The sequence below is a fragment of the Tarenaya hassleriana genome, unplaced genomic scaffold, assembly GCF_000463585.1.
Source record: "Tarenaya hassleriana unplaced genomic scaffold, ASM46358v1 Cleome40, whole genome shotgun sequence".
NCBI classification, from domain to species: Eukaryota; Viridiplantae; Streptophyta; class Magnoliopsida; order Brassicales; family Cleomaceae; genus Tarenaya; species Tarenaya hassleriana.
The window spans coordinates 779,357-790,238 of record NW_010966882.1 but is presented as its reverse complement, the minus strand read 5'-3'; the positions used below and the strand labels follow the sequence as shown (position 1 = coordinate 790,238).

Below are 10,882 nucleotides of genomic sequence, written 5' to 3'. Positions count from 1 at the left end.
TATTCAACTAGTTTTTTTTGGATTCTACTTTGTTCCATTTTCAACTTTTTATTTTGATTATTTATTTTATATTTAACTTAAATTATCTTAAATTTCTTTTAAAAAATTATATATAATTAAGTTTTAAATCAAATTTTTGTAAAACAAAAAATTACATAGTATTTAGTTTAATTTGATTGAGTAACACAATTCGTACAACACATATCCATCCTAATCCAAAAATGGTTATGTTTCCAACGGATTTTTTCCTATTTCATTTCTATGGTCCCACGCGTTTCTGAGAATATTGGACATCTGTAGAACGCGTTACAATTATATGTTTTTTACGTTGGTTTATATTTATTTTTTAGTGAATTAAATAATAATTGAAATTAGGGTCCAAAAATTAAATATCAATGAGTCTTTTGAGAAAATAATTCAGATGTGACATAAAGATGACGCAAACAGACGTGACAGTTTGTGGGATGTATAGAACATGATGGCGTCATCTTCTGTATCTTTGTCTGCCCATAAATGCTAACTATCACTTTTTCCTTATAACGTTTCATGCTCCATATTTACTAGGGCTGGGCATTTCGGTTCGGTTCTTCGGAACCGGACCAAACCGAACCGTTAAAACGGTATTTTTCCCGATCCGAAACCGTTGTTATTTTTCGAACGGTACCATTTTTAGAGAACCGAATTTTCCCGGAACCGAACCGAACCGAACCGAACTTTAAAAATCCCGAAAAACCGAATATTTTTAAAGGAAATCTAACATTTTTTTTAATAAAACCCGGAACCAAACCGAACCGATACCGAAACCGAACCGAACCGAATACAATAAAAAACCCGATTGGTACATATTTTTGTAAAACCGAAAGAACCGAACCGATCTATTCCGTCCCGAACCCGAACCGTTTCCCGAAACGTCCACCCCTAATATTTACATTATTTTTGGAACACATAACTCAAAATATTTTTTTTTGTCATACTTCAAAAAATTTCCAGATAAGATATTTACATATTTGATTTTATTTTTATATCTATGAACACCTTGATGTTACAAAATTTCACTTTTTTTAGTTAATATAACATATAAATGTTAGCACCTATCTATCATCCCTTTATATTGTTTTGGACAATTATCCGAACCCAATTTTCATAAGAAACTAAAAATTATTTTGTAGTTTTAAATAAATATAATAATTTTTTAGTCCTTTGTAATCTTTTTATTTCAATATATATATATATATATATATATATATATATATATATTTTAATAACAAAGTCCCTTAAAATATTAGAATTGTTTATTCAAATTTTGTCCATTCATAAAAATAATTTTGATAATATGATGAAGCAATTTAAATGGAGACAAATAAGCTAATAAAATTATAATAACAGTAAAAATGTCTGATGCAATGGTAAAAACATGTGATAATTCTCTTTAAACACAAACGATTTTAATTTCATTCTAATTTATTTCTATTTACCTTTTAGATTATTTTGGATCTCGAGATGTCAAGTCGAATTAACACATATGTTAGAACTTTATTTGAGGTTAAAGACGTCGGTTTCATGAATATGCACTAAATCCGTTAGGAACAAAACAAAACTAAACCAAAATAAACCGATCTTAACCGACAGAAATGGGATTCTGTGTGAAGTGATCCAACATGAGAAAAAAATGGTGGAGACGTCGGATACGTCTCAGGTTGTTCTATTAGGATTATTTTTTTTTGTTAAAAAATGATTTTTTTTTTGTTTTTTTAGAATCAATGGATACTAATAATATTACAATATACTAATAATATGGATCAATGGATATACAGAATATATCCGAATAGGCTCTGCATAGTCCTTTTATTTTTGGTTGACGTGATGATGCAGCAAGAATAGACCATTCTATCGATTATTTGGGTTCGATTTAAGTTGAAGCTTCCAAATCATCAGGAGGGTTTGAGTTGAATGTGGGGTTGGCATTGGCAGTAGATAGAAACCAAAAACTAGAAACTAAAAACTAAAAACTAAAGTTAAAAATCCAAAATAAAAACCAATATCATTCAAAACCCGATGTTTTAAGACAATTCCGGTGAAAATTCGTGGATTGTTTGCCTGCTGAGTGTCTCTCTAAGACAGCAACTGCTGAAACTTAATAACACCTCGTAGATTCACATTGGTACCTGATTGCATGAGACCTAAGAAGCAGTCGTTCGACCAGCCATCCCCCGGTCATCAACGAGCCAATGGCCATAGATAGATCCGAGACTGAAACTGAAATTCCAAGCAGCAAATTCAGTGGCTATGATACCACTTTCGTACGGCCTGCAACCTGCAATCTATAACTAAACAGCAGAGTTGATTTGCTTGTAAGTAACCAACCATACATCGCTCTTGTCTGGATAACACTTGATAAACTCTTTTATCCTTCCTTATATGTGAAACAGCAAAGCAAAGCCAAAATCAACAGAGAAGATAAGTGGTTCACTGAAGGAAAAAAGATTGAAACAAACGGGCAGATTGTGGCTCCATGCATTTACTGTCGAGTGTGAACCTAACAACCATATGTCTCAGGTTATTCAGAACCCATTTCACAACAAAACCTAAATCTTATCGGTTGAAGTTTTCACACGATTTCAGTTTGAATTTGCAGTGTCTCAACGCTTGTTTTATCATCAACCTACTACTCATTTTGTTCGGTCTTTTTCCCTCCTTTTTTCTCACGTATTGCGGGGAATCGCCTCAGAGGTTGGCCGTACTTTCCCAGAGCGACGATGAGTGCCAAGAAACCGAATGCCCCGAGTAATGCTCTAAGGCCGAAACTCATTTTCCTACCATCCAAACACAAAAAACAAAACAAACTGAATAGACGTTTTTTTATAGTAGAACCCATTATCATTGCAAGGTTTACTGCACAGTTCTTTTCTCCCATCTGTTTACCTGTGAGGTCTGTGATGGTTTTCTCCAGTGGGCAGTTGAGGACTTCCCTGATACCTGGAAAGAAAAATGATGGCTGCTTTCTAAGATCCAAGGCAACAATCTTTCTTTTCTTTTCTTTTTTCCTCCAAGATTGAGCAAGAACTTAGGTGGACACATACCTTGGTATATCCTGGCAATCAGCAGGAGGATTTACTCCATCAAACTCTCCAGTTGTTTCGGTTTCCACAGATTCAGCTTCGTCCTCTGCATGTGTCGGTGGTTCATCTTCAATTTCAGCAATGGAAACATCGTCTACTGACACAAAGCCGGAGTTGTTTGGTGCAGCTTCATCTTGTGAATGTGTCGATAGTTCATCTTCAATTTCATAAACGAAATCTTCGTTTATTGAAACAGCGTCATAGTTGTTTGACGCAGCTTCGTCCGTTGAATATGCCAATTGTTCATCATCATTTTCATCAACTGATCCTTCATCGTCTGTTGAAGCAGCATTTGTGTTGCTTGATGCAGCTTCATACTCTGGGTAACTCCCATTTGATTTGTAAACAAGACTGACCCCTGTCTCTAGAATAGTTACATGATCACCAAAATCCACATCAACTTCCACTTGATCCCCTGTTTCTAAGAGGAACCCTTCATTTGAGATGTGACCTTGCCACAGGTGTTGTTCATGGTACAAACGTATGTTATGTGGTGCTGGCTTGCGAGTCCACACACTGCCCTTGGTATGATTCTTAACCGTAATACTTGGAGAATATTCAGACATCACATCATTCCACAGACTTTTGTAACGCATGCACAAGTTAAGTCCTTTAGCAACAAGGTTGGGAGTTGCTGGAACAATGAAAGAAACTGATCGCTTATTATCCTTGAAGCTAATCCAATTTGGGACCCTATATCCAGGAAGGAAAACGCCTCCATAAACCCTACCAGCCCATCCCTGTAACACATCATTTTTCAATCACAAATCAGATACGCTATTATTGACCATTTTTCACATAAGCACTCCCAGGTTGTTCAATCATTTGGTGTCAAGATTCTTAATTCAATTGAACGAGATGAAGGAGAACTTTCCCTGAAAGAAACTGGTATGCGCATGCACATTTCTATGCGGATGACTCTAACTGTTTTCAGTCTGTCAAGCCCAGGAGTTTGGATAAGGTTGGTGCAGTTGCTGAGGAACAGTCCTTGCAATGTCGAACATTCTGAAAGATCCGGAGTTCTTTCCAGAGAGATGCAGTTAGTAGCATGTAGAAATTTCAAGCTTCTGGGTAAACTATACATGGACCGAAGTTCTGAGCAATTATCCAATCTGAGGATCAGGAGTTTTGGAAGTCGAGCAAAATCAGTCAGCAAATTGCGAAAGGGGTTGCCTCGGAGGTCAAGATCTTCAAGACAAGACAAACTCAGGAAATCTTCGGGAATCAGCTCGTCAGATAGACCACAGTAACTTAGACGTAAAGTCGTCAGGCAGCTTAAGCCATTGAATGAGACTGGAAGCCGACAAGTAGTTTGAGAATGCATACCGTAGTCATTGTGTGACCCACCGAGGGATAAGTTTTTCAATTTCTTCAGCTGAATGATCGAAGCAGGCACTTCCTTTATACCAGCATCATCTGCAAGAAGAGTAGTCAGGGCTTCCATTTCCCCTAAACCATCTTCTAACTTCTTGAGTTTCGAACAGCCTGAAAGATTGAGAGTTTCCAGAGACTTCAATCTATAGAATTCTGAAGGGAGGTCCTCTAGCTCAGTGCAACCATTCAGATTCACAAATACCAGCTTTCCATGAAGAACCCCGATGGACATATGAACCAGAACCAGGCTTTTACAATTTACCAATAGAAGCTTCTTGAGGTTTGGGAGATTAGAGAAGTCAGGAGTCTCTATGAGATAGAAAGAATTGCTGAGGTCTAGGTATTTGAGCTTCCTGAGGTACCAAGGCTGCAACGGACATCCACAAGTATGATCAAACAGTGAAGAAATTTTCAATATGAAAGAGCTAAAGTTATTTCAAATTTGTACCTCCCCAGCATTCCAAAATCGTCTCAGGTTGCTGTAATGCATGTCCATGACAGCTAAATTCCGCTGAAAAAACTCGGCTGGTATGAATTTGAAAGGAAACCCGTGCCAACAAAGCCATCGTAAACCTTTTGGAAAATTTGCATAGCTTCCTTTGAGTTGTACGCGATTTAGTTGTAACAATCTCAGCTCCCGCATATTTGACAATGCTTTAGCATCCAAGCTCTCCATATCAGGAGGTTGAGCGTTCAGGCTGAGGCCTTCAACTTTTTCCGTTCCCTGTCATGGAACAAGCAAGTTAATGCTTAATTCGCAAGTTCTCATGATATAAAGGAATGCAATGTGCGTCTTCCCTTACCGAATATTTTGTCAATACATCAATAACATCGTCAGCATCCCAAAGTCGGCTACGCTTTCCACAGTTCTTGGGAGATTTTTCTTTAACGATAAATCTTCCCATGTCACGTATTAAGTCATGCATCATTAGCTTGTTATCTTGGACTTCAATGAGACACCTCCCAGTAAGTTCACTGAGTCCGATATCAGGACATAATCCGCATCCATCTAATATGTAAACCACATAGTCTTTATCCATACCAATGAAGAAGCAAGCAATGTCCAAGAATATATCTTGGTGTGTGCAGTCCAGACTATCGTAACTGGTTTGAAGTATTGCACGTATTTTATCATGAGGGGTTCCTCTCAACAATTCCAATTTGCTTCTCCACTCGTGGATGCTTCTCCCAAAGAGAAAAGCACCCAAGACATCTATTGCCAAGGGTAGTCCTCCACAATATTCAACAAAATCTTTAGAGAGCCCAAGAAACTCTTCAGGAGGTTCACTTGTTCTAAAGGCATACTGACTTAAAAGCTGAAGAGATTCACCTGTATTTAGTTCCTCAGGTATATATATTTTGCTCGCTCCAAGCTGCTCCAGTAAATGCAAGTCCCTGCTTGTGATGATTATTCTGCTTCCTCGACTAAACCAACTCATCTCGATTCCTAGTGAAGTAAAGTGACTCAGATCATCGACATCATCAAATATCACAAGTACCCTTTTCCGGCGGAATCTTTCTTTTAACGCATGATCAATGCTGTTGAGCGTTATGTCATATCTCTTTAAGATATCGGAAAGAAGTTTTTTCTTTAGATGAACTTTGCCTTCAGGATTCTTGGAATATTTTCTAAAGTCTGCTAGAAAACTAGTCCCTTCAAAATGATGAGAGACTTCATTATACACAGCCTTGGCTATCGTTGTTTTGCCGATCCCACCCATTCCACCGATTCCTATAACTTGGACATCATCTGAACCGATGCTCAGCAGAGGAAGAATATGCTGTACGCGTGATCTAATACCAACATGATATGAGGGTAAATGCAAGTATGAACTATCCAACCTTTGGAGGATATCTCTTGTGATATCCTCGATTAGTTTTGCTTCGCTCCTGCATAACGAAATCCCCGAGTTAAAAATCTACTTCCAACCTAAATAACATACTCTTTCCTCATTATTTAGCGCTTGTTTTCGTTAGTTATCAGTTACGTATAGGAGAAGAGTGGAACAGTCAGATTGAAACTAACCGTTGGCCATTCCAGACATAGCCAGATAAATCTGCTACTTCTGTTAAAGCCAACCTCCATCTCTGCACCTTGTCCAAAGGAAATCGAGTTTCATGTCTAGACAATGCTTCACCAACTGCCCCTCTATGTCTGCGTACATGTGATGGGTCAATATCATAGAATATGGGTAATACCAGTTGCTCTGATCTACTTCTGCGACAATACATAATGTGCTCAAGTTCCTCAAGACACCATGTTGATGATGCATAGCGTTTTGATAACACAACAACAAGAATTTTAGAACTTTCAATGGCCTCTAGCAGGTTCAAACGAATCTCGGCTCCTCTTGACAGTTCCTCATCCAAGAAGGTGTAGATACCACATCTTTTGAGAGCACTGTAGAGATGGGATAGGAAGGCCACCTTCACATCTGGTCCTCGGAAACTTAAAAACACGTCGTAGTTCCATCCTTCTCGAATCCGCTCCTCGCGTTCTCCCATGCCTGACTTAAGTTCCAAAGGAATAAATTTCGGGACAATAATCGCAAAGAGATAATTCAATTTGAAAATATAGTGCTGCCTTGCGGGCATGTTTGTTTGTTAACACATGAGGAGGGAATAGAAAAATCAAGAACAAAAAAGAGAAGCATGGCAAAAAAAAAAGCAAGAGACATCACCCTACGCTCTTGAAAGCCCAGCTTCTTGGAAGGGCAGCAAAAATCTCTCAGACGAAGCTTCTTTAGGAGGCTAGTGCTTGCTTAGCAAGTGCCATGGCTCCCTAGTTGTAGAATTCCACGATCATGAATAGAAAAATCCTGACAATGAAGGAGAAGAAAATGAAAATACCAAACGAGCTTATCAGATGAGAGACCAGAAGAGCTTGATCTCTTGTGTTGTGACGGGAAAAGAAAGGAGCAACTTCATGGACGTGCTTTCGATGCAGATACAAAAAGTCAAATAATCCCTGACAATGGCCAAAGGACAAGACTTTGGAACAGCTAATAGACCAAATCCGATGCACCATCATGGTCATTTAATATTCGAATAATTGGTCAAGGAAGACTGATAAAAATTTGTCATGGACGAATAAAATAATGAAAAGGTAGGGGATACAGGGCTCATAAAATACATGGGCTTGCAAAACTTGGATGGTTTCATTCGGTTATAAATGTAATATAATGACATAGCTACACTACTAAATGACGAACTCATTATATTCCAGCACAGGGTTGAGGATACCAGATTTTACTTGGACATAGTCATGGAAAAAATTTGGCGAATCGACTGCGGCTTCAGGAAATATGGTTGCCCATCGACTGTATTATCCTGCAATCTATAAAAGAAAAGATTCATAAGCAAGGTTGTGGGTACACCTATTGGGAATGACACAGAAATGTGAATTCTTTTGTGGGTTTCTCAACATCTCTTCCAACCAGGAAGGAGAGCACCATCATATGAATCAGGTGCTTCAGAATCTATTTCACAGAAAGTAAAACAAAAAGACATCTTCCAAAGAGGCATGAAGTCGTTCGGACAATTCATCAAACAATGATCAATCCTTACTTGTGTCTCAACACTCTGAAAAATGGAGATGTAACCAAAGAAACAAACAAGCACAAGCAGCATCTTTGCCAGCATTTCAGTTTGGATCCTGATACTGTTATCAATCTTCAAAGATTGCATCTCTCATCCAAGTAAATTCATAAGATGCCCCCAAACCGAATTTTTTAAATAATCGTATCGAATCCCGATGAACTAGATGCTTCATGAGCGTCCAAGACCAACCCAATCATAAAGCAATCCACTGTCCGGAAAAGCCATGCAACCAAAATCCAGAAACAGGCAATGTCGCCCAATCTGCTTTGACGGAGTTGAGTGTAGTAGACTTCGATCTGGATTGTTCTGCAAATGGCTCCCAATAAGAGCTCTCTATGAGGTTGCAACATCAGACAACGCTTCTGTTGAATCTTGTCACGGACAAGAAGACACTTTATAAACCGGGTTTTATAACCTACAACAGAAGAATCATGGATTTATAAGGCACTGGAAGACCTTACAAACAAGATGAACAGATCATTATCCAGAAGAAACAAAAGCTTTGATGCAAACCAATATGATCGATTCATCAGGTTAGCTGAGTATCTGAGTACCTAATCAGATTCTAAAGGAGATGATGACAAATCACAAAGAGATTCATCAATTCTAAAGTTTTTAAACTAAGAGAAAGTGAATGGCGATGATAAATTCACATTCTGCTTGCTACTGTATGCAGTGCATAGAAGAGAAAACTGAAACTCCAACGTGAAGCCCTTAAAACATATGAATACAAGCCTCACTCAGTTCCACAACAGCATAATCAGAAAGAAATTTCTCGATCAAAAGTTATCATCTTTCCATTAATTTTATGGCAGAAACACCTGAAACTAAGATTTATAGGCCTTTGATTACAGGAAAATAAACAGCCAATACATTTTCTTCCGCTTGTATTGGAGAGATTACAACATAGAAAACCGAACCCATATCATGATTACTCGAGAATCCGAAATCCAGAAGAAGAGGAGAGAATACAGAAGGCAAAATGAAATCATTCACCACCAACCATAGACAGCCTGTGTGTACCTCTGCTTGAGCCATGGAAAGCTTTTCCTAAACGGCCCTTTGACTTTCCCTTCAACGCTATACATCTTGTAGCTCGCGACCCGTTTCTTCCTCTGGATTTCCGGGTCGGATAATCCCCACGATTTCGACCCGGAATACGATTTCCCCTTCTTCAGCTTGAAATCGTTCGGGTTCGGGTTCGGGTTCTCCATCTGGGTCTGTCCGTACGACGCGCTGTAGCTCTGGAAATCGCGGGAAACGCCATTGTACGGCTGGATTTGCATCATTCCGTCGCTGTACGGTTGTTTTCGGTCGTAATCTTCCATCGACGACGATCAATTCGCCCAAGGCGTTTTACAGCTCAGAGTCAGACTAACGGAAGCGGAGAAGAAAGGAGTAGAAACTAAAAGACAAGGACAATATTTTCTTTGATTTGGTCTCTTTTTGCTCGTTCAATGATATTATTTTTAAAATTTTAAATTAAAAACAAAATTTATTATACCATTATTGTCTAGTAATAATTAACCTGCATCACGTAAATATATATATATATATATATATATGAACGTTTTGTTACTAGGAACACACAAAAAAATACCTATTGAAACGAGAGGCACTTTAAGTGGTTTTTCTTAGAGTCCTTAAAAATGCTATTTGTACTTCAAAACATATATTCATTTAAAAAAATCTGACTATTTCAAATATATCTCTAGAAGTACAATACCTATTTTATTGTTTTTAATTAATTAAAAAAATCATTTAGTTTTACAAAACACAACTTTTATTTTCTCTTTCTGCCAAAAATTACTTTCTCTCTCCTCCATGTGACCGTGTGGTCACACGATCACACAGTCACATGAGTCATATAAATCACAATGAGTCATATAAATCATACGGATCACAAACCTATTTTCTTTATACGTGCCATTATAAAAATACTTTTTTTTTTATATTTTGACTTCAAATCATATTTTTCTCAATCTGTGACGAGATGGAAATATTACTAGATATATTAATATTACAGTATTACAATATATATATATATATATATATATATATATATATATATATATATATTTATTTTTTAGATTATATTTATTTAGTCACTACCATCTAGAAATGTAAAACGAGTTGGTTCGAATCACCTCGTTCCGAACCATCTTATTTTCAACCCAATTCGTTAAACTCATTTTTATTCGAATAAAAAAATTCAAGGTTCGGACCAGATCGTTCAAATTCACGATCCGACGTTCCGGTTCGCGATTAAAAAAAAACAAAAAATATTAAATATAATAAAAATATTATAAAAAAATTAAATAATAATAATTAATATATTTTAGCATTATCAAAGGGGTTGGACCAGCCCGAATCATTATTCCGGTTCAAGGTTCGGACCAGATCGTTCAAATTCACGATCCGACGTTCCGGTTCGCGATTAAAAAAAAACAAAAAATATTAAATATAATAAAAATATTATAAAAAAATTAAATAATAATAATTAATATATTTTAGCATTATCAAAGGGGTTGGACCAGCCCGAATCATTAGCACATTATGTTTTGGGTTTGGACTAGGGGTGTCAAAACGAGCCCGGCTCGCGAACTGGCTCGTGGCTCGCCAGAAAACGAGCGATCTGAACTGTAATTTTTTCAGGTCGTTAAAAAACGATCCTAACGAGCCAGAACTCATTGAACATGTGTTCAATGAGCCTGGCTCGGCGAGCTGGCGAGCTGCTCAACGAGCTGGTATTTTTTTTAAAATAAATTAAATTTATATAAAAAAAACTC

At 37.4% G+C, this 10,882-nt stretch overlaps 3 protein-coding genes across 3 annotated transcripts; all 3 read right to left on the bottom strand.

Annotated features, from left to right (window-relative positions):
• Nucleotides 1–2,397: 2,397 nt before the first annotated feature.
• On the bottom strand, nucleotides 2,398–3,856 carry LOC104824635. Its single transcript, XM_010556743.1, has 3 exons — nucleotides 3,081–3,856; nucleotides 2,923–2,976; nucleotides 2,398–2,813 (listed from the first exon to the last, which is right to left on the bottom strand). The coding sequence occupies exons 1-3, from the start codon at nucleotides 3,713–3,715 to the stop codon at nucleotides 2,666–2,668; spliced, it is 837 nt and encodes a 278-aa protein (XP_010555045.1). The 5' UTR covers nucleotides 3,716–3,856; the 3' UTR covers nucleotides 2,398–2,665.
• An 80-nt stretch (nucleotides 3,857–3,936) lies between these two features.
• LOC104824667 (TMV resistance protein N-like) lies at nucleotides 3,937–8,153 on the bottom strand. Its single transcript, XM_010556776.1, has 7 exons — nucleotides 8,061–8,153; nucleotides 7,737–7,830; nucleotides 6,520–7,312; nucleotides 5,824–6,383; nucleotides 5,297–5,502; nucleotides 4,942–5,217; nucleotides 3,937–4,860 (listed from the first exon to the last, which is right to left on the bottom strand). The coding sequence occupies exons 3-7, from the start codon at nucleotides 7,086–7,088 to the stop codon at nucleotides 3,937–3,939; spliced, it is 2,535 nt and encodes an 844-aa protein (XP_010555078.1). The 5' UTR covers nucleotides 7,089–7,312; nucleotides 7,737–7,830; nucleotides 8,061–8,153.
• On the bottom strand, nucleotides 7,953–9,515 carry LOC104824634. Its single transcript, XM_010556742.1, has 2 exons — nucleotides 9,117–9,515; nucleotides 7,953–8,508 (listed from the first exon to the last, which is right to left on the bottom strand). The coding sequence occupies exons 1-2, from the start codon at nucleotides 9,419–9,421 to the stop codon at nucleotides 8,502–8,504; spliced, it is 312 nt and encodes a 103-aa protein (XP_010555044.1). The 5' UTR covers nucleotides 9,422–9,515; the 3' UTR covers nucleotides 7,953–8,501.
• Nucleotides 9,516–10,882: the final 1,367 nt, after the last annotated feature.